The 25,159-nt window shown below is 39.1% G+C and overlaps 1 protein-coding gene across 1 annotated transcript in view; it reads left to right on the top strand.

Annotated features, from left to right (window-relative positions):
• Positions 1 to 23,945, top strand: part of LOC126168267 (calcium-activated potassium channel slowpoke) — a 908,898-nt gene extending 884,953 nt beyond the window's left edge. The window contains exon 27 of the mRNA XM_049920542.1: positions 22,006 to 23,945. Within this exon, the coding sequence (XP_049776499.1) occupies positions 22,006 to 22,086 (81 nt within the window). The 3' untranslated portion in view covers positions 22,087 to 23,945. The remainder of the gene's footprint in view (positions 1 to 22,005) is intronic.
• The last annotated feature ends 1,214 nt before the right edge of the window (positions 23,946 to 25,159 follow it).

Consider the following 25,159-nt stretch of genomic DNA (forward strand, 5'->3'; position numbering starts at 1 on the left):
TCCTTTCATCTTGATTAGTGCCATTTCCATTTCTTTCCATGTTAGGTCCCCCCCCCCCCCCCCTCCCCAACCTCTCCTATCACTTTTGACCATTCCATATAGTACTTTCTTACTGCCTCTGCTCATTTATCCAATCTTCTCCCCTCAGCCACTATCTTACTTGCCTCTTTCTTCTTTTTCTTATACCTCTCTTGCTAATTCGGTTCTTTCTGCAAACTTAGTCTGAAGGCCTGGTGTTTCCTTCTATCTCCTTGACTCTCTCATTCCACCATGGTGTCCCCTCCCACTATCTTCTGCCACTTTTCCTGCTGCAGACACCTACCGTAGCTTCTACCATAGCACTTTTAAATCATCCCCATTCGTCTTCTCCTGTCTTTTGTTCATCCTTTGGTAATCTTTCCCTTGTAATCTGTCGGTGTTCTCCCTTAACTTTCTTTTCCTTCAGTTTCCATACTCTTAATTCCCCTTTCCTCATTCTCTGTCTTCTTCCATTCCTAATGCTCATCACCAGTAGCCAGTGGTCACTAAACAATGCCTCAGATGGTGGTACCTTTACATCCATTATAGTCCTCTTCACTTTCCATTCAAGGAGCATGTAATTCACCAACCATTTCTGTGCTAGATTCCTGCTGGCATTACTTAGTTGCTCTCTTTCAACTGAATCCATGAGTTACCTATCACTAAACAATTTCTCTTGCAGAATTCCAGCAATCTTTTTGCTTCTTCATTTCTACATCCCCATCCCAGTCTTAAAAAATGCAAAACTGAGGAAAATGTTAAAACCCCCAAAAATACGAGCAAAAATATATATAATTGGCAGATTTGATTAAAAAACGTAATCCTCTCCAATACATTGTATAAAATCTGTATAAGTGAAGGAAATTAAATGTACAACACAATGTTTATACAATAATTTGTGCTAAAGAATTTCATCAGTTTTTAGAAAATCACAGGTGTGTAACAGAGAGTAAAAACTTGGGAAAAAATTGAAATACGTATTTGGGTATGAGGTAATTGAGCTACACTACTGGCCATTAAAATTGCTACACCAAGAAGAAATGCAGATGATAAACGGGTATTCATTGGACAAATATACACTCCTGGAAATGGAAAAAAGAACACATTGACACCGGTGTGTCAGACCCACCATACTTGCTCCGGACACTGCGAGAGGGCTGTACAAGCAATGATCACACGCACGGCACAGCGGACACACCAGGAACCACGGTGTTGGCCGTCGAATGGCGCTAGCTGCGCAGCATTTGTGCACCGCCGCCGTCAGTGTCAGCCAGTTTGCCATGGTATACGGAGCTCCATCGCAGTCTTTAACACTGGTATCATGCCGCGACAGCGTGGACGTGAACCGTATGTGCAGTTGACGGACTTTGAGCGAGGGCGTATAGTGGGCATGCGGGAAGCCGGGTGGACGTACCGCCGAATTGCTCAACACGTGGGGCGTGAGGTCTCCACAGTACATCGATGTTGTCGCCAGTGGTCGGCGGAAGGTGCACGTGCCCGTCGACCTGGGACCGGACCGCAGCAACGCACGGATGCACGCCAAGACCGTAGGATCCTACGCAGTGCCGTAGGGGACCGCACCGCCACTTCCCAGCAAATTAGGGACACTGTTGCTCCTGGGGTATCGGCGAGGACCATTCGCAACCGTCTCCATGAAGCTGGGCTACGGTCCCGCACACCGTTAGGCCATCTTCCACTCACGCCCCAACATCGTGCAGCCTGCCTCCAGTGGTGTCGCGACAGGCGTGAATGGAGGGACGAATGGAGACGTGTCGTCTTCAGCGATGAGAGTCGCTTCTGCCTTGGTGCCAATGATGGTCGTATGCGTGTTTGGTGCCATGCAGGTGAGCGCCACAATCAGGACTGCATACGACCGAGGCACACAGGGCCAACACCCGGCATCATGGTGTGGGGAGCGATCTCCTACACTGGCCGTATACCACTGATGATCGTCGAGGGGACACTGAATAGTGCACGGTACATCCAAACCGTCATCGAACCCATCATTCTACCATTCCTAGACCGGCAAGGGAACTTGCTGTTCCAACAGGACAATGCATGTCCGCATGTATCCCGTGCCACCCAACGTGCTCTAGAAGGTATAAGTCAACTACCCTGGCCAGCAAGATCTCCGGATCTGTCCCCCATTGAGCATGTTTGGGACTGGATGAAGTGTCGTCTCACGCGGTCTGCACGTCCAGCACGAACGCTGGTCCAACTGAGGCACCAGGTGGAAATGGCATGGCAAGCCGTTCCACAGGACTACATCCAGCATCTCTACGATCGTCTCCATGGGAGAATAGCAGCCTGCATTGTTGCGAAAGGTGGATATACACTGTACTAGTGCCGACATTGTGCATGCTCTGTTGCCTGTGTCTATGTGCCTGTGGTTCTGTCAGTGTGATCATGTAATGTATCTGACCCCAGGAATGTGTCAATAAAGTTTCCCCTTCCTGGGACAATGAATTCACAGTGTTCTTATTTCAATTTCCAGGAGTGTATTATACTAGAACTGACATGTGATTACATTTTCATGCAATTTGGGTGCATATATCCTGATAAATCAGTACCCAGAACAACCACCTCCGGCCATAATAATGGCCTTGATGTGCCTGGACATTGAGTGAAACCGAGCTTGGATGGCATGTACAGGTACAGCTGCCCATGCAGCTTCAACACAATACCACAGTTCATCAAGAGTAGTGACTGGCATATTGCGATGAGGCAATTGCTCGGCCACCAATGACCAGACCTTTTCAGTTGGTGAGAGATTTGGAGAATGTGCTGGCCAGGGCAGCTATCGAACATTTTTTGTGTCCAGGAAGGCCCGTACAGGACCTACAATGTGCAGTCATGCATTATCCTCCTGAAATGTAGGGTTTCGCAGGGATCGAATGAAGGGTATAGCCGCAGGTCGTAACACATCTAAAATGTAACGTCCACTGTTCAAAGTGCCGTCAATGCAAACAAGAGGTGACCTAGACGTAAACGTGTAACCAGTGGCCCCCTATACTATCACGTCAGGTGATATGCCAGTGTGGCGATGATGAATACACGCTTCCAATGTGTGTTCACCACGGTGTCGCCAAACACGGATGCGACCATCATGACGCTGTAAACAGAACCTGGATTTATCCGAAAAAATGACGTTTTGCCATTCGTGCACCCAGGTTCGTCATTGAGTACACCATCGCAGGTGCTCCTGTCTGTGATGCAGTGTCAAGGGTAAGCGTAGCCATGGCCTTCGAGTTGATAGTCCATGCTGTTGCAAACGTCACCAAACTGTTCATGCAGGTGGTTGTTGTCTTGCAAATGTCCCCGTCTGTTGACTCAGGGATCGAGAAGTGGCTGCATGATCCGTTACAGCCATGCGGATAAGATGCCTGTCATCTCAACTGATAGTGATACGAGGCTGTTGGGATCCAGCACGGCATTCCGTATTACCTCCCTGAACCCACCAATTCCCTATTCTCCTAACAGTCACTGGATCTCGACCAATGCAAGCAGCAATGTCGCGATACGATAAATCGCAATCGTGATAGGCTACAATCCAACCTTTATGAAAGTCGGAGATGTGATGGTATGCATTTCTCCTCCTTACACGAGACATCACAACAATGTTTCACCAGGCAACGCTGGTCAACTGCTGTTTGTATATGAGAAATCGGTTGGAAACTTTCCTCATGTCAGCACATTGTAGGTGTCGCCACCGGTGCCAACATTGTGTGAATGCTCTGAAAAGCTAATCATTTGAATATCACAGCATCTTCTTCCTGTCGGTTAAATTTCACATCCGTAGCATGTCATCTTTGTGGTGTAGTAATTTTAATGGCCAGTAGTGTATTTTCCAATTTTATGTGACCACAATTTATACTTCAAAACACATTTTTTAATAAATTTTTCCCTTGTACTCACCCAGATAACTTTAGACTCACCCAGAAAAAAAAAATTGGTGAACAACATGGTGAATTAAACTGAAAATTGTGAAGTACGGTGAAAGGCATCAGTTCTAACGTGTGTGTGTGTGTGTGTGTGTGTGTGTGTGTGCGTGTGTGTGTGTGTGTGTGTGTGTTTGTTTGCGTTTGTGTGTTCCTTCTATAGATGATGGCAGTGCAGCACACTCTGGTGACATGAGTGCAATGACCTCTAGTGTACTGCTTGTAAACTTTTTCTTGTTCAATGTGCTGAGTAGTCAAAATGGAGTGTTCTGCCATATTTCCAATGTATGCTTGCACTTCAAACTCATCACTTGTTGTGTAAACAGCAGGTTTTGTGAAAGTACGAATATACACAAAAATTTTCCTTCATATGTGCTACTTTTTTATAACAATGAATATGAAATAAAGTTAAGCCTGCTGTGATTTCAGTGATTCTCCGTCCCAGCAATCTGTTACATTTACAGCAATCTGTCTGCTATCACAGTACATTAAACACCAATGAGCATTGCAACTAAGTTGAACAAACCATTGCACAACTGTTCACTGAACACACTCTGTTAATTGTGATGCCACACATTGCAAATGGAGTAACCTACATTGGCTGCAGTTGGTAGAGGCATGATACATTCTGGATTCTGTCAACAGGCTCCAAGCAGGACTACTGTAAGTAAAATTGGTTAAATTTCACTGTGGCAGTGGTGGCATCATTTGCTAATGTTGACAATGCACAATTGATCTGCGTGATCACACTGGATCATTGTTCTTTAATTAAATCATGTGAGAAGGTAGGTGGATTCACATTCAATATATTAAACAACATTGACCAACCTATCTTCTCCCATGAGTTAATTAAAAAACATTGATCCACCCATCTCCTCCCATGATTTAATTAAAAAACATTTATCCACTTCATCAATGTGCTCTTGCAGATTCATTGCATGTTGCAACATTAATACACTAGGCCACTGCTGCCATAAGTAAAATTTTACCAGCAAAATTAAAGCACAGCAGTGATGGGCATACAGTGTATAACTACATAAATTAAATCTAAGTGGAAACTGCAGTCACTCTTTCTGCTATACGCTGATAACATCAGCTGTACTTTGGAACAAGCCACCTAGTATGCTTGCTGTTTATCACTCTATATGCTAGAAGCCACTGCAGTAACATGATGTCACCATGTTATACAGTTATTGGCTGCAGATGGAAAACAAAAATCTGAGGTTTTGTAACCTGGTGGTTTTCGCTGTATTTCACAGTATCAGTAGCCACGTAGGCTATAAATTTTTGCTAATTTTGAGGTGGATATAAAATGAAGGAACCCTCAAAACTGCGTGTTTTAAGGTATAATTTGTGGCATTAGTGTGTTGGGAAAACTCTCAATTACCTTGTTCATCATTAGCAAAAGTGATAGTCTTTCCAATTGCATGCCCTACAGTATTACTTGTGGCAAAACCCACTTTTTTTCCTAATAGATCTAGCATATTACAGAAAATTTTGAAATTACTGTCTTGTTTGTTTATAGATTTGCGATGCGGTTATGTCACTTGACATGAGTGTTGATAAAATTGCTACCTAGAAGAAGAAGAATGAAATTCTTGCACCAGCTTTTATTTATAGCTTCTGTGCCTGTTTATACTTTATAATCCAGTACTTGGAATTTCAAATGTTTTGTTGACTAAGGTCTGTAAACTTATTACGGGTGTTAGTAGGGTGTGGAGGCTGCCTGGTTGTTGGGTGACATAACAAGTCACCAGCCAACAAGAGCTCACTAGACAGAAATGGCCAAGGTTTCCTTGATTCCAACCAAGCATCTTCTCTGAGACTCAGTGTTTGAATTTAAAAGGTTGACAACTGATATTGTTGCTGAATGCAGTACATCATAAATACAAACAAATAGATGAGACTGAGTTATAAGTGTCGTATGAAAAGGTGGCCGTTGAGCCCCTTCACCATGTATTGGCTCAGTCCAGAATATTTCATGTCAATTGTGCTGTTTTTCCATTTTTGCCACAACCTAGCAGTAGTTGTATCATAACTGCATGATGAAGCTAAACACTGCAAGCTGTATTGGATTACATCAGCATTTTCTCTCTCATGTCTCCCCTCTTTGCAATGGCCTAAAATATTCCTTTAACTCCACCACCACCCACAGTGCAAACTGTCTGTCTTTTGTGCCACTTATTCGTTCAGTCACATCAAATGTCCGTAGGAATAAAAAGGGTTGAACTCAAGTGAAACATCAAGTAAGATCATAGAATCGAGGTAAGCTTTCGTAGGAAGAAACGTAAAATCCGTGAAAGTTTAGCATTGATCTTAATGGTCTTTCACAGGGACTACAAATTTATGGTGCAGAATCACAAAAAACATAAAATCGAAGTTCCACTGTATTATCCTTTGTCCATTCATCTGCTTTTGTAGTCTTCCTCCACTTGAGGTGTACAGCCCGCATAAGGGGCATATGCCTGAAACACCTATAATTCTCCCCTTCATCATTATTCTGATCTTCATTATCCTGTCACTCACCCTCTGTACTACTTCTTTCAGACCATTCCTCACAACAACTCTACTCCCTTTTGTCTTCCTTTTTCATTTCCATCTAATGCAATCTGTAACCTTTCCTCAGTTTCCTACTGCCTTCTCCTTTCCATGTTGTCTCTCCCATGCCTAAAATATCTTTCATCCAATATGTAGAACTACTGAAATGAAAATAACTAATGAACCTAAGATGTTTGTTAAACTGGCCAGACAGCTTCATGAGTAGTAAAGTAATAACTAATATTTTCAAATTAATTATTTACATGAACATAACCCTAATTTGGGTTAAAGTGTGGTTTTTCTCTTTGAGGGTTTTCTCAGTTGTACCTTAATTTTTTACCTTTCTCATTCAGACTGTTAACTCAGTGGAAGAATTACAAGTTACAAATCACACGACACATATTTTTGCTTAACTTGTTTTACTGTTCTCCCAGCTAGATAATACAGACTGTTCTTCATTGTGTGAAATCTCATCTAGGTTGCTTTTGTCTAAATTTGCACTTACAGGCATGGCTGCATCATTGTTGTTCTGTGACATATCACAAGTACACTTGTGTTTTAGGTAATAAGTGAGGAACTAAGCATTTTTTGTCTGATAATTGCCATGGCAACTGGGACAAAAATACTGTGACATAGCAATAAGCCACAAAACTGTCTTAAAACTGAAGGGATCTTGGACTGGTTTTTACGCCTGAACCGTGCCAAAAAGTTTTCCAGTGTATCATGTGGAAGCCAGCACAATAAAAAACAGTGGAAACCTTTTTGATTTGAAGTTAATTCTGATTGTTAAGTGATATGGTTTTTTCCAGAACTACTATTGTTATCCAGATACCTCTTTTCCAAATTTTTAAATTCTCAAACAGCATAATAACACTCATGGCCAACTGCAGAGCATCATTGTGTTTGCCTTTAACAGCTTCACATATTGCAATTTTTCTGTTCTTCCAGGTCATTGATTTTAACCACTGGAAAATTTTCTGTATGAAATATGCACTTGACAACCTTGAAGTATCTGTTGTTCCACAGCATACTTAACTGCTGCCTGTTGCTACTATGATTTAAAAGTGCTTAAGCAGGATCATCTTTCATTTCATCATAATGCCCTGGTCTTGTTACATTTTGTATAGGTTCCAAGCAATGTCCAGTTTATTCTCTTTGTCAAAATGATACAGCTTTACCATAGACATTAAGTACAGTTTCTTAACACCATCCTTCTCATTGACCTCAAATTGATTGCATGCAAAATGAAACCAATAAATAAAAAAAGTTATTAAATGTAAAATTAAATTTTAAGCCCTTACACAACTTTATTATGAAAAAAGTAAAAAGATGGTAGTAATAAGTGAAGAGAATGTGGAAAAAAGTGCAACAAGTGTTTACACATTATAAGTACTATGTAAAGAAAGATATAATTCTATTGTTAAGTAATCCACAATGAGAGAAATGTTTGTCTATTTTGCATAGTCCAGCAGACTTGTATGGAAATATATCTTCCCTTTCAGTTCAGTGCAGGCATATTTTTTATCTTTTTGCAGTTCTTTTACCATGTGAAATTTGGAAAAACCTGCTACCACCCTCTGCCATTGAACAGAAGTTTACTGCACAACACTGCTGCATTTTTCACCACAGGAAAGCTGACAAGTTTTCCTAGGCTCTTAATTTGATATGAGGCTGTGTGTTCCACACACCCCTCTATACTAAGATAACTGCTAATTAGATCAATTCTGCCACTTATGCTCATGCACTACTTGGGTCCAAAATGGCTGTCTTGTACCATGTGAAGTTCAGCAGACCAATGGCAGTGCACAGTTGTCAGGAATCATCACATAAAAGGTTGTAACTACTTTATTTATTCAGGTATTTAACATCACAGTACCAGTACCTGCACCTAATGGCAATTCATGACACTAACTTTACTAACAACACACATCCGGTGCTAACAGTCTGAGACACATTTCCAAAAATTTAGGTAGCCATATGATAAATAGTTTTCTGTCTACATTGATTCAGGTAGTGAAACTTGCAGCTTTCTTGTAACACAGTTACTCCTGGTCTGTGTTAATAAATCTTTGTACTACTTATGATAAATTTTGGAGGCTTCTTTTAACGTGAGATTTTCTCTATCATTTAACTCTGCACAATGGAGTAATTTTTATTTCCCCTTTGTTTTCATGACATTACTATTTATGCAGATACTTTTGTTTATATTTTAGTATGGTTAACTTTTGTGGATACAACTGTGTATGTGGCATCAGAACAGTAGTAGAAGTCAGCATTAAAGCTATTATAGGAAAAGCTATAATGGTCATTAAATCATGGTATGTGTGCTAAGATGCAGTTCAGCCTATTGATGTTATCATTATACATAATTATTTTGCTTACTTAATTTTTATATATATATAAAGGGTGTCTCGTAGGACTCTAGTTGCAGCCATACTGCATGGTGGTCAGAGATGGCAAGCTTTAGTTTCATTGGTTAAAAATCTGTATTTATATCCCTTGCTGTTACAAAATTTACGCAGCCATTTAACCGAGAAAATCTTTTATCTGTACACACAAGTAAGTCAAATATATTTTTGAAAAAGGTATGTGTATTTGCCCAAGGTGGCCTGTAGACACCAATAATTGTTTTGTTTTCTCTGCCACATTTTGGATTTATTGCAGCTAATTCTGATGAGACTCATAAGCAGAAAGCACTTACATAATTAACATTAAAATTACTTTCTTTTACAATGAATATTGTTACACCACCACCAGTCCTGTCTTTTCTGGTAAAAGCTAGCGAAAGTTCATGGAAAGTGGTTCACTAGTGCTGATTAGTTCTTCAGTGTTCCAGTGTTCAGTTACATCTATCGGTAAATCAGGTCTGTCCACACATCAATTTCACATCTCATGCTGCATTCAGTCTTATTATTAATGACAAAAACTATCAGCCAGTTAATCTTTTGGCACATAAGTTTAATGATCACTTAAAGATTAAATTAATTACATATCATGTTTCCAAAAGTAATTATTTGTATTGAAATAACCATTATCCATTTTCTGTACCAAAACTTTAAAATGGATAACAGTGATTTTGATACCAGCTATCATATTTGGAAGCATTACTTTTAATTAATATCATTCTTAATGCCTGAGGATGGTCTGTTGTTTCACCAAAACAGATAATGTTTTAAATAATGAAATGACATACAGCTATTGCCCAAAGCAGGATATTTGGAAAGTACGTATGAAGTTAGAAGAACTAGTATTAAGTGAGAAATTGAGAAGAATACTGCAGGCTCACTCATATTGTTTCCACAGAGACTGTGTAAACATGATTAGACTAATTATTGCATCCACTGAGGCATTCAGGTAGCCACTCATCATGTGTGCCAAATGTATGTGGAACAGAAACAAAACCTGATATGTACTACACTGGCAGATAGGATCTGTAATGCAGTTCACAGTAATTTGCTGCAGATTATCAATGTAGATGTAGATTCCAAACAAATAAGATAACTTACAGGTGCCAGAAGTAGAGATCAGTAAATACGCACTGGATGAGATTCCAAGTGAGAAGTTCATAGATATCCAGAAGGATAGTAAACTACCACCAAATGTGGATAAGTTAACTAAAAAGCTGAGCTATGTCTGTGTTTCACTTAGTAATTAGAACTGCTTCTCATTATGTTGGCTGCAGATGCAAGTGCTAGCATAACCTTGCACACTTTCAGTTAGCACTTTCCTAAGACTTAACTGTCTGGCACAGTGTAACTAGGCTCAAAATAGTATTTATTCTACAGAAACTTGCAGTAGCAAGAATTATTTTATAAAGCCTGACATGGTTAAACTGTGCAGTGTGTGACCTCATGAGTAAGATAGATTGCTACTCACTGTAAAGATGACATGCTGAGTTGCAGACAGGCACAACAAAAAAGATTGTTACACAATTGAGCTTTGGGCCAAAGCCTTCTTCAGAAAGGAAAACACACACACATGAACACAAGTGAGCACACATGCATACATGACTGCTATCTCCAGCCGCTCTGACCAGAATGCAACTGTGTTGCGTTGAACAGAAGCAGCGATCAGAAGAGTGGTGATGAAGGGGAAGGGATAGCGGGGTACAGTGAGAGGAGAGAAGTCAGTGCAGCCTGGCAGACTGTGCAGGGACTAGATGGTGGTAGGAGAAGAGCAGAGAAGGGGAAAAGACCCGTGGATGCAGTGGCAGAATGTGGCACACAGTGAGGATGAGGAGACATGAATTGGGAGAAGTGGTAGGACAGAGGTGGCAGAAACTGGAAACTGTCGGGTGGAGGATGTGAGGACAGTAGGTTACCTTAGGTTGAAGCTGGGATGATTTAAAGAGTGGAAAATGTGTCTTAAGGATAACTCCTATTTGCACATTTCAGAAGAGATGGTGGTAGAGAGGAGGATCCAGAGAGCCCAGGTGTGTGAAGCAGCATTTGAACTCAAACATGTTATGTTCAGCTGCATGTGGTGCCACACGGTGGTGCATTTTGCTCTTGGCCAGAGTTTGGCAGTGGCAATTCATCCTGGTGGACAGCTGGTTGATAGTCATAAAAATATATCAGTGGTTGCAGCAGAGCTGGTATATGACATAGCTGCTTTCACAGGTCATCTGGCCCCTGATGGGATAGGATTAACCTATGATAGGATTGGAACAGGATATGCTGGGTGGATGGATTTGGCAGGTCTTACACCTGGGTCTTCCACAGGTACAGGATTGCTGTGACAAAGGGTTGGAACTGGCATATGGATGGACTATAGGATGTTGTGCAGGTTGGGTGGCTGACACCCCCAGTCCTCACACCACCCTCAAGAACCAGGTAAAAATGAGCACCCCCTTCATCACCCGATACTAGCCCAGATTGGAATGACTGAATCACGTCATTTATCAGAGCTATGACAATATCATGCGCTGAAATGAGAGACATCCTGCTCAGGATACTCCCCACCCCTTCTTAAGTGGTGTTCTACCACCCACCCAACCTCTTTCTATCCTAAGGGAGAAAAGTGGAATAATAATTATTTAATTCATTCTCCAAATTTTCCTTCAGAAACAATGCTGCTTTCATTCCCTTACCATGCCACCGTAAATATATAAATGAGTCATAGTGAGATTGAAAAACAGCTGTTGGCAAATGTTACAGTTGTACACAGGATCTGACGAGTCTCCATATGGCTCTATGCAGATTGTACAAGTTATAGAACTCCATTCTTGGTGGTAATATGTCAGTGATTCCATGAAAGGATAACTTTTCCCTGTGTTTGGAGGAGAACACAGGTAACAGTTATGTAAAGAAAAGACAGCAGATCTGATCTCCAGAATTACAATCCTGTATGATTCACCTCCATTGCTAACAGAATTATAGAACACATTCTGAGCTGAGAAGTTATGGCATAATATGTGGATTCCCAAGATACCATTCATTTGAAATGTGGCTATTAACTCTTCAGACACAATGTACTAGTAGTCATAGATGAGGTGGTGTGGAATATCCAGTGTTCCTATAACATCATAAAACTTTTAATTCAGTACCACACTGATACTTCCTTTAGAAAATATGTTGATGTGATATGTCTAGTCAGATTTGAATTTAGACTGAAAAATTCATCACATTATCTTATGCAGAAAGCCATCCAAGGACATAGAAGAATTTCAGATGTGTCTTGCAGAAGGGGGAGATCTGTTGTTCTTATTATATCCGACTCCTCTCATCATTTCCATTAAGCTTGTTAACTCATTTAGGTCAAGTGTTCAACTAAGGCTCCTGATATGTTATCAGATTTGTGTTAGATGCTTCTCTCAGCCTCCTGATGTGTGGATATAATTGAGAGGTAAAAGCACACTTATTGTTCACTGCCATTTTCATATAATATGATACATCTTTCACACACTTTCACAGTTGTTGGGAATACAATCTAGCCATTGTACTTACAAATGGATCCAATAAACTGCAGTTGTAAAATAAAAAATGGAACATACATTAAATTAAGCACACTTGTAAAAATAATTCTACAACAGGTCTAAGCAAGCACACTTATAAAACAATTGAGCATTAGAGGTGTGCTCCCATTTCACACACTGATGTTCAGACTGAACATGTTCCAGATAATTGGTAAGTGAAAAGGTTACTGGATTTGTGGATAGTATTAGTTGAAATCTCAGATTGTTCACAGATGGTGCAGTTACCTTTAGTCATAGACACAGGAATTGTTACCCAATAAATAGCGTGGCAATATCCAGTTATATCTAGACAAAATATCAGTCTGATGCAAACATAAATATGGATTTTAATAATAATAAATGTAAAGTTGTGCTCCTCATAAACTTAAATACTGCAGTAGCTTCCTACTATGTGATTAATGAGTCAAACTGGAGTGGCTACTGTTGGTACTGTCAATTTGGGGATATGAAGAGGACTAATGAAACAGGCTGAGTTGTGGAGAATGTTTATGGCAAGTTTTGATTTGTTCTCTCAAGTTTTCTTTGAGCATTTGATTAATGGTGTGCTTGTGGGAAGCACAGCATTAAGTTTGATTAATTAGTAGGATACTGAAAAATTACAATTGTCTTCAAAATAAATTGCAAATGAAACACATGATTCACTCATACTGGAATACTGTTCAACCATGTAGCTATGGTTTGCATTAAGTTACACTTTCAAGAGTCATCAAGTGTAAACTAAGGAAGGCAGTGCAAATAGTGACAGGACTGTTCAGCTCATGGTTGAGTGTAGTGTAAATACAAAGAAATCTCAACAGGAAGACTGTCACAGAAATGTCCAATATCTTGTAATAACTTTCATAACCTAAATATGCAGCCATGAATTGAGGACCATTAATGATTACCATCATGCAGGGTGCATCCTGAACTGCAAAAACCCGTTCCAAGGCTCCTACTGTGGCCACCTTTGTTGTCTGCTGGAAGTGGCGGACATATGGGAAGTGAGAGATGGTGTCCATGATTATTAACCACCTGGACCTCAGTGAAGGTCGCATAAAGTCAGTGTGAACTCGGTTCCACGGCTGCATCGACACTGCCCACACAAAAAATGACTCACAGCTGCGTCAACACTGGCCATGGAGAGAATGGCATGGATGGGACCAGCTGGTGTGCTTGTCAAATAGCACACTGTAAACCAACCTTGTAACATCATCAGCCATACCAGACCAGTAGATTTAGCAGTGTTCATCTTGCTTAAGGAGTGTCACACCTTGCCAAAGCTAAAGTTGGTGTCCACCATCTGGGGTGGGAGAGGGGGGGGGGGGGGGGGGGGGAGACAGTGTAGGTCAAATGTATCTGCACCAGGGAGGATTTTTGGCCAACCCAACTGGATATATCATAGGACCTATTGAAGAAGTGGTTCGCTCCTAGATGCTATAGCAGTGTCCTGGGAATTTACAGGGATCTCGTTGAGCTGTTGCTCCAGTTGGCTGTCAGAAAGCAAACTGTCTGCTGATGATCCAAATCAAAATCCAGGTCTACAGTATGACAAGAGAATGTATCTGCATTAGAATATTGAATGAGTTAGTGATAGTAAATCGAATATTGGAAATTTGTAAAATAGAGAGCCCATCAGTGATATAGATGTGCTGTAAGCTATGTCAATTTTGTCTTAGGTGCAAAAAGTGGAAAGAGTAGTTGGTAATAACATGAAATTTGTGTCCATGCAAAAAAAAGAAAAAAAATACAAAATTTGTGAACACCAAAGATGAGCACCATCACTTCCTTCTCAATCTGTCAAGAATGTTTATTGGCTGGAGTAAGCATCCTTGACATAAATGCAAGTGACCTCGGCTTTCAGTACGACCCCTTACCTTATGACGCACATCATTCCTGATGCCTTGTGGGTATCCATCCGTTGCCAACAGCAAAAGCATGTGGAGCTAGTAGGTCATAAACAAGGTGCTGACTGGAGAACCAATTTTAATTTTTGGAAAGTCTTTTCTCTGAGCACTGAAAGGAGACACCCTTTCCATGGAGATGATTTAATGGGTGAGCTGTGGAGACTGCCCAGGGAAGAAACCAAACATGGTACTTCAGTATTCTTAAAAATATTTGAAAGACTTTTATAGATTCAGGCCAAGCATGTTCTGAATGGCTCCTACATATTCTCTGATGGCCTGAAGGCCCTCTTCACTGATGTGCCTAAATAAGTTACTTCTGGTTGAAAGAAGGCTCATTTGAAAAAAAAAAAAATACACATAAAATCATTCTGTGCAAGGGCCACAAATCTAGACATAGATTATGCAAATGGTCTTCTGTCATTCACCCAGTGATCACAGTAGTGTTGAGTTAATTCCCATAATACAGAGCTGGTACACCAGCGTGTTCAAGAAACCTCTGTAATATGTCAGGGGTGCTGGCTATGCCAAAGGCAATCTGTTATATTGCACACTTTCAGTGGTGTTCAAGGCTAAATTCCTCCATGAGTCTTCAACAAAAGTCAACTGAAAATATTTTTCTGCTAGACTGATTTTAGAAAATAGATTTTCTCCTGAAAGTTCATCTGGACAAGACATTGGATAAGAATTATGTCCACTTGCACATTAATGGTTTACTTGAAGTCTCCACACAACAGAAGAGAGCCCCCGGGCTGCCCAACCTCCACTAATGGGAAGCCAAATTACTTTTGTAAACAGGAGACAAAACCTATTGTTGTCCTAATCCATGTAATTCAGTGTTAACCTCATCCTTAGTGGTCAACAGAATCAGACGAGCTTTGCAAAATCGCAGACATTGGCTCTAAGACAATGCAGACCTGAAAGTCAACAACTTTTCCCTAACCCTCATTTTCGAAGCAGTGCAAATTATTTACAAAGTGTAGGAGTGGGTTCACAAGGTTCTGACAAGCTGATGGAGTACTCTTCACCATGTATCGATAATCCTAAGGAAGCATATGCATACATTGTGATGGCAGTACATCCACAACTTTGACTACATTTTGCTGGACTAGGGATCACCCATACTAAAATACGTGGACTGGTTAATGGCTGACTGATATGCCGGTATCAAATGATCACTGCTTGACTTTTATTAACTTGAATCAGGTGGAGCTGATACCTGTTACCCCACCAAGCTATGGCATACTTCTGCAATATGACATCTGTGGAAAAACTTATAACACACGTCCTCATAATGTCGACATTCCCTTTTGAGATGCAAGAAAAAACAGTTTAAGCAATTTGGAAACCAAATGTATCACTGTGAACAACACCTAGTACTAGCTCAGGTTTGTGGAGAGCGATGGTGGGTGAACAGAAATTAGTTACATCTGTAGAGTCTGTTATGGAAACCTGCTGCACTTTATTGCTGTGGATCTGGGTCACATGTGAAACATGGAAGTCTACTGAAAAATTTTGCTATACAGCTTGCAATTTTCAAATACATGCACATTTCACAGCACTTCAACCATGTAGTGGTCACACTGTCTTAAGGTTTGCATGCTGACATCCCTAACACATGAGCAGGCCAGTGGTGTACTTAATACACATGGGATGAATATCTGGCTTTATGTCACCAAGGCAAGGCAAACACATATGAATAAAATCACAGTTTTATCTCATTTTAATAAAACAATGATAAATTAAACTTACATCATATGAGCTAAAGCACTGTTTAATTAAACAATAATAAAATAAATTTTCATTATCTATCTGTTCCCACAGACAGGCATTGCCTCACAATAATGACCATTAAACAGTGCATTTGCATCAGATCCCAACCAACTATTTATTCAATTACTATCTATCTCATAGATAACTGCCTCATTGTGGGATTGTGCTGCTAACTCATAATCTGGGTCATTTTCTTGCATGAATCTTACTTATTTTCTCACCCAGCTCACTGTTTATTTTATATTACTGCAGCTCTCTTGGATGATGACACCATTATTTATCACCAACTATAAGTCCCATAGTGCTCAGAGCCATTTTATCACCAACTTAGCTGAAGCAATAATGAAGGATACTTATGGGCTCATAATTGTGATACAACAATGGAACAATTCAAAACAGTTTCATTTGTGGTTGGCACATTTTATACATAGGCACACCTGCTCAAGGGTTAAGTGGAGCTATGCAAATCACTACGTGACATATCAAATTTTCTATGTATGCTTCACGTCACTCAAAATTGAATTGACATTTCCTACTCAGCCCCTACAAATCCACTCTTCAGGAGCCATAACTTATAGCAAGTGACTTGCAGTGTTGTAAGACTTTGAGCATTGCTACTACTGCATCCATTTTGTGTGAAAAATTGTCTGATAATAAGAAGAATATGTCAGACATTGCATCAGACAGTATAGCTAATTTTTGAATCAAATTATATAACTCTGGATTTGTGTAGAGCTAAAAGGCCCACTCACAATCTGGATGTGAAGCACAAGTCATTTTTGCTATACTTTGTAGTCTTCTTAAGCCTCATTAAATGGCTGAAATGCCAGGATGGCTGACAGTATCTGTAATACTACTGCATAGAACTAGTTAAGTGCTTGACCAATTTCTGATATTGGTTTAGCTGTAACTGCCAAAGCTCAAAAATTTTTATATCCATTGTGGTGCTTGGCATATCAAAGTTAGACTATCCTGTCAACAATATTAGAACCATCACTTTAGGGTCAATAAACATTTATTGAACACAAAATAAGCTTTCTGTAACAACAGATTAAACTCTCTGTTAGTGTAAACAACCAAACAGTAATAGTTCTCGACTGAAATTAATGTAGGGCAAGCATGACTACTTTGTTGTATACATAAATGGCAGTTACAATAGTAAGCACAGTTCTGAATAAGTCTTATGGTGATGAAAAACATTCACTCACAAACTAGAACCACAATAAGAAAATACTGTATTATGCCAACTTGTGGAGTGCAGTCAACAGACCATCAATCTAGACACACTAGTCCACTGCATCCTGTGTCACCTTCTTGTCTTTCACTTTCACCTGGAACCTGTGGAATCATTTAGCTTGCCTCTTTGAACTGCCAATTTCTTACCACCTAGAATTAACACGTAGAAATTTTAATCATGGCTATTGTACAATATTATTGCATTCAAGTCCTTTTATGGACATTCTGATTTGTAATTGGAGGTATTTTTCTTTTCCTTTTTTCAAGCAATTCTATGTCTTTCATTCATTCTTTTTTTTATTGTGTCTTCATCTTTCTTTTCCTTTCACTTATTTTTTAAAAAAGGCTGTAAAAAATTTAAAGAGACTAGAGTTTTCATGCCATTTTATTTGCCTTATATTTCTCCTAATGATACTCAAGTTGTTCAGTGTCATTAGTTGTCCAGTAAACACAAACTCACTTTCTTACCTTGGTAATGCTAATCATTGTGTAGTACACCACAGTTTGTCCACACACAGTAATTTAACTAACGCAAAAGTAAACATGTATAATAAAAACAAAGAAAAGCAGAACTTTAGATTAAAATCCATATGAAACAGCACACACTAAAATAAAATTTGTGCCTCAGATTTTAGCTAGTTAAGAATATGGAAAATTATGGTGTCTTTCATTCTGTGGTGATACTTTCCTTAAGCTCATCTTACAAATCTGTTTTATGTGGTGATGGATTTATTGTAATATACAGCTCGTGAAGCTAATTTATGTTTATTAAATTCTCTTATGTGTAGCATATGCAGTCAATAAAAATAAATGGATTAGGTGTGCCAGTTACAAGAATGTGATAATGTACACCATAATTTCTTATCTTCCACAAAATTTATCTACTTTGAACCATGGCTAAACTGATGGTAGTTACCTATTACAAAGTTACTTGAGAACTTACTCAGGAGTATTTGACCTAAACCAATTAATATTTCACCATCACATACTCAGACTAAAGTGAAAATAGTAATATTTCTATTCTGTTGTGACTGTCTGAGGAACAATTTCTTGGATGTTATCTATTACTTTTTTTGGCAACATGAATATTGATGGACAGACTTTTACAGGGGTACATTTTATATTTCTTTGCCAGAAGAGTGTGTGGACAGGCATCTAGTAACTGGTGACTTTCATGCTGTGTCCTTCAGTGGTCAGCATCCATGTGCACCCATTGTTGCTTGTTTGAAGGCTGCAGCCAGAATGAGGTGGACCAAATCTTTAGCAGCAGTGGCACATAAAAAAAAGTGCATCCAGTAGAAATATCTCTAAGTTGAATCTCTCCTCCAGAATTCAGCAAAATTCACCCTAGATGTGGCTTTTAATTTGATTGACCAGCTCCACTCTTCACCTAATCAGCTGAATTATTTGTTAGTAACTTCTGTATCTCTTGGGTTTTTCCTTCATTTCCCATTTAAAAAATTAAAAAAACGCATTTGTATAAAAATGTTCCATCTGAAAGCATCGGAGAGTAATCCGTAGTTTGCTGACATTTCTCCTGGAATCCACATACTCTTGTGTTCCAGTAAGAGTAAATCTTCTAATCACCAGACTAAGCCAGTTTACATTACTTTCCTGAGTCCCTGACCAAGAAGGAAGAGGCATATTTCACAGTTACAGTGGAACTTTGGAATGCTCACTTCAGTATTACAGTGAGTGAAATGGTTTCTACAGTGTGTCTTTAGGCTGCCATTGTTAGACCACCACAAGTCTGACTACTGTTGAGAAAGAAAAGACTATCTGAAGCATAGAAGTTATAAATTTTTTATGTATGTCCTAAGATTTACATTGTTTCATTTCAGCTTTCAAAAAGCAACACTACACTCTTCATAATTTGTTCACTGATTTTGTGGAAATGATGGATTGCTACTCATGTGAAGTGGAGACATCGGGTTGCAGACAGGCAAAATAAAAAGACTGCCATACATTTTAGCTTTTGGCCAAAAGGCCTTCTTCTGAAGCAGAAAACACACCCACACACAGTGGTACAAGCACAACTCACACTCCTCAGTCAGAGACTGTGGTCATATGTGTGAGAGTTGTGCTTGTGTGAATGAGCATTTCATTGTGCCAGTCTGCTACTCAATGCCTCCTCCATATGATGAGTAGCAGTGATAGTGTCATTTCTATTCCATCCTGGGCTTTCCATTGTTTAATTTTTATATTAATTTTCCTTCTGGGGTTGTTCCTTTCTTTTTCTGATGTTACGAGGTTGTTCAGAAAGTAAGTGACCATAATGAGCTGTAGTTTTTTTGGTTTTTGAAGGCTGGCAGTACTGAGTGGTTGAGGGAGACCCCTGACCATATCAAGCATCACAGCAACATGGTAGTACGTTTTAGTGTCAAATTGCATGAAAGATTTTAGTAAAAAATCCCACCAAGTGCAAGCCATGTTCTGTGATCCGCTTTGTACTAATGGAAAGAATAACACTTACTGAATTTTTTTTGTGAACCAAAAGATTTACTCTAAAGGTTTATGAACATAACAGGTGTGTTTAAGTAGTGTATGGAGTTGAGTGGAGGTAGAACAAATGTTCATGACAAATAGAGGAGATGTAGACCTCCCATTCTGACTGATGAGTTGGAGTAAAAAGCTGAGGAAACTGTTAGTGAACACAGGATGAAATTTCTGCAGTGTTTCCACAACTTTCAAGAAATCCTTCATAATAGACACCCACAGAAATGCTGAAATACTGGAAAATGTGCACGAGATGAGTCCCAAAATAGCTGACAAAGCAGCACAAGAAAAATCAGGTCTATAGCACCCACAAATTTCTTGAGTGACTTGAATTGGTAGGTGAGGATTTTATGAGCTCTTTTGTGGTTAGAGATGAAATGTGGGTGGCTCATTACATGCATGAGACAAAAAGACAGTTGTCGCAGTGGCATCAAATCACCTTCTGTCTCCAACCACTCACATCTGCCTTGCAGACTGTCAACAAGACATCTGAAGGTTATACATGCATCAAAAAAAAGTTTTGCATGACCTTGATTCTGAGAGTTCTGGAACCTGTACAGAAAATTGGAATAGAGATCAACATAAACATCATTTCTGCCCTTTTTATTGCTCATGGAAACCACACTGCATGTTGTACTATCATACAGCAAGACCTTCAGAGGTGGTGGCCCAGATTTTTGTACACACCGGTACCTCTAATACCCAGTAACATGTCCTCTTGCATTGATGCATGCCTGTATTCATTGTGACATCCACAAGTTCATCAAGGCACTGCTAGTCCAGATTGTCACACTCCTCAACGTCGATTCAGTGTAGATCCCTCAGAGTGGTTGGTGAGTCACGTCATCCATAAACAGCCCTTTTCAAGTATCCCAGGCATGTTCAATAGGGTTCATGTCTGGAGAAAATGCTGGCCACTCTAGTCAAGCGATGTCGTTATCCTGAAGGGAGTCATTCATAAGGTTCCCATGATGGGGGCACGAATTGTCATGCATGAAGACAAATGTCTCACCAATATGCTGCTGATATGGTTGCACTATCGGTTGGAGGATGGCATTCACATATTGTAGAGTGGTTACGGTGCCTTCCATGACCATCTGCGGCGTATGTCAGCCCCACATAATGCCACCCCAAAACAGCAGGGAACCTCCACCTAGCTGCACACACTGGACAGTGTGTCTAAGGCATTCATCATGACCAACTCTGACAATTGTCTGATTGAAGGCATATGTGACACTCATTGGTGAAGAGAACATGATTCCAATCCTGAGCGGTCCATTTGGCATGTTGTTGTGCTCATCTGTACCACGCTGCATGGTGTCGTGGTTGCAAAGATGGACCTCAACATGGACGTCAGGAGTGAAGTTGCAAATCATGCAGCATGTTGCGCACAGTTTGAGTCGTGACATGACATCTTGTGGCTGCATGAAAAGCAATATTCAACATGGTGGCATTGCTGTCAGAGTTCCTCTGAGCCATAATCCATAGGTAGCAGTCATCCACTGCATTTGTAGCCTTGGGCAGCCTGAGTGAGGCATGTCATTGACAGTTTCTGTCTCTCTGTTATCTCTTCCATGTCCAAACAACATCGCTTTGGTTCACTCCAAGACATCTGGACACTTCCCTTGTTGAGAGCCCTCCCTGGCACAAAGTAACAATGCGGACATCATCGAACCATAGTATTGACCGTCTAGGCATGGTTGAACTACAGACAAAATGAGCTGTGTACCTCCTTCCTGGGGGAATGACTGGAACTTGATTGGCTGTCGGACCTCCTCTGTCTAATAGGTGCTGCTCATGCATGGTTGTTTACATCTTTGGGCAGGTTTTGTAACATCTCTGAACAGTTGAAGGGACTGTGTCTGTGATACAATATCCACAGTCAACATCTGTCTTCAGGAGTTCTGTGAATTGCGGTGATGCAAAACTTTTTTTTTTATGTATGTATAATCTCTTAGGCACTTCAAGCACTTATTTACAGTCCCAAAGGAATGTTCACCTGCCTGTATAATTTGAAAGCACTTGAAGTTATTACTAACCAAAACGCATCAGATGATCTTTCTCTCCTGGTGAGCTTGAAAAGGATAAAAATAAAATACATATATACTGTCCATATCATGTAAATAATTCTAAACATTTTTGTCTTTCCCAGGTGTTTGTATTGATGCAGTTTGATCCAGGGCTGGAGTACAAACCAAACAGAGGGGCACGTGGAAAAGATGACAACTCCTGACTGCTGCTGTGTAGCGCCCTGACCGATGGACCCTACTCCTATATCTAAAACATCATCCTCTTTTGTCTGCACTGGTGACAAATAGAATTTCCTGAAAACAGAGTGCTGTGGCAGATTCAGGGAACACTTGTGATGTTGAATAAGTGGTTTAATATTAGGTACTTTGCTCAGCAATTTGAAGCTAAGGTGCACAGACATTTGTTTTCAGACTGTGCTTTCACACTTAAATACATATTTTTTTAAGTCAATATGTGATATTCTGGTTTTCTTCAGCAATTAATTTTCATAAAATTTTAAAGAAGTGGTGGAGTTTCTCAAATTCATGTTACATTAAATGTAGCATGTACCTTATGTATGCCTTATATGGTTGTGATCTAAGTCAATAAGTCACAGAGAATATAGCTGTTGGTTGATATGTGTGAAAATTGAAGAGAGGTCTAAGTAGCTACTGTGGAAACAGTTTAATATCTATTGCATCTTCACTAAAAGTATGTTTCAGACATGTACTCCCATTTATTTATGATTTATTGGCCACCATTTTCGTTGTAGGGAATTGACGTGTCACATACGAATGTGTTCCTTATATGAATGTGATCACATTATTTTGTGAAAAATTGACTTAGGCCACCATCGAATCTGTATCTCAGTGCTCCATATGTGCAGGCAAAATAATAGGAATAAAGTTGTAGGGGCCATCATTGCCAGGTAGTACTGATTATCCTGGCCTAATTGTAAAGGGCTGCTACATATTGAAGCAATATATACTGACAATTTCAAGAGCCAGTTTTCAGCTCAATATCCGTTCATAATTATAGCGCTTCTTGAAAAGTATTGAACAAGGAAGTTTTACTAAATGTGTTGTTATAATAAAATCTCTAAAATAAAATAAATATTTTGTAGCAAGATGGATTATAAACTATTGTTAAGAAAAGGAATTAATGGCAAATACTTCACTGAGATTTTGTACTTTCATTTTGATATTAAATGTACTTGGAATGAGAACTTCACATGTCTTGTATTTATTTCATAACTGTCATTAGTTCATGTTTTGCTAACAACATTTAATCCGAATATTTTGTTGTTTTTCTTCAGATACATAACAGTATTCAGATTATAGCAGTTCCATTAAAAATGTCAGTGTCTCCTTCAGCCTATGAAATTAAATTTAAAACTGACTTTACTCTATTAAGTAAATGCTATTCGCAATAACTTATTTTATAATTATACACATCATGAACTAAAGTGTAGTCGAATTATACAATTATTGTAAGTCTACTTCTTGAAATTCATTATGAGATTAGACTGAAATACTGGTGGTTTCAGAGGAAAAATTGAAAATTATTGCATCTAATGAAAGTGCTGCAAAAGAATAGTTTAGTCTCAGATATTTTTCCCCACATTAATCTGTCCTTTGATGCTTACTTCCATAATTATGTTTATGTGGTGGAATATTATATTGAAATTAGAAGAATTCAACACTGCTCTTGGTATATTTTAAATATATGGAACTTAAAAAAAAAACACACAATTCATTTTCTTTTTCTGAAAAGTTTTTGTTGTGGATGTAACACGAATAATCAGTTGAGATCAGTCTTTCTTTTTAAGCCTTTCATCATCCTACTTTAATATTTAAAAGGTGATTGATGAGGTTAATTCTAATTGATCTATAGAAACGTGTGTAGAATCATTTCAAATAAGTTTTAAATGTTTAACAATCAACAATACATGTAAGAAATCAAACCACTGCACTGGCATTCACACTGTTATTCTTCTTCTAGTCTAACTAATTACACATTCTCATAAGCTCCCCCCCCCCCCCCACACCCAGAGCGTACATATGCGTGCACCCACGTGTGCGCACACACACACACACACACACACACACACACACACACTTGTGGCAACAACTGTTTTATGTCCACATTCTCTCTCTTCTCTCTTTCTCTCTCTCTGTATGTGTGTGTGTGTGTGTGTGTGTGTGTGTGTGGGTGGATGTGTATTTGAGAGGGAGAGAGAGGGGAATAGAAAACTGCTAATATAATTTTCTGATTTGGTACAACTTGTGTCTCTGAGACATTCATAAGAAATCTGCAGGTAGAAGACTGCCTTTCCTGATTTTCATTTCCTGTTTCAATACCCTGGAATTTCCTTATCATATTAGTTTTAAACATAATAGCTAATAACAGAAGCAGTTACAATAATGATAAGAAACATCAAAAATATTTGTATTTTCATTAAAAATAAACAAAATCTATTTCAACGGTTTCTGTAATGAACGTAGGAATCCCAGAGACATACTATAACAATAAATTGTTTTACCCTCTGCCCTTACTTGGCCTATACAGTTGTCCAGTGAGTTAATAAATCTAAACAAACATTCATCAGATAACGCTAAATATTACTGTTCACCTTGAACGATGTATGATTTATGGTTTAATTTTAAAAAATATGAACTCCTCCAGAACTGATTTTCTGCTAAAACTAAACAGAATTTTTATATTAACTAAAAAACGCTGCTAATTTAACAGGAGAATTATTTGGAATGAAAGTGAAATACAGCACAAGAATTAGATAGCAACAGTTAATGATCAAACTCTCGAGAACTGGCTGTAAACAGGAGTTTATTACTGGCTGTGTGATTTAAAGACAGGGAAAAACTGCATTTGGAAATTTTCTGGAAATAACTTATCAAAGGGGTTTTGTTTCAATATTACACTATTTCCATTCTTCTCTCTTATAACCAATTTAAATTGTTCAGATGGATGTTACTCTATGATTGAAGGTTAACTAATGCTTATTGGTCGTGTTGCTATAGTTTTGCATTGCAGAAAGGAAATACATGTAAAACAGATAAACAGAATGTTTGTCATAAACTAGTTTTTTATTGTAATTATTTCCCAAGCTGTATTCCATTTACCCATACTTTTGAAAGAGTATTCCGTATCATTTGTTCAGTCACGTAAGCAGTGTTGACATTCGGCTTTGGTTCAAACCACAACGGCTTTCATACCGAGGTGGCGATTTCCTTCTGAGTTGTACATTATTGACAAAAAAAATTTGGTTGGGTTTCTAT

Source organism: Schistocerca cancellata, chromosome 1 (genome assembly GCF_023864275.1).
Source record: "Schistocerca cancellata isolate TAMUIC-IGC-003103 chromosome 1, iqSchCanc2.1, whole genome shotgun sequence".
Taxonomy (NCBI): Eukaryota; Metazoa; Arthropoda; class Insecta; order Orthoptera; family Acrididae; genus Schistocerca; species Schistocerca cancellata.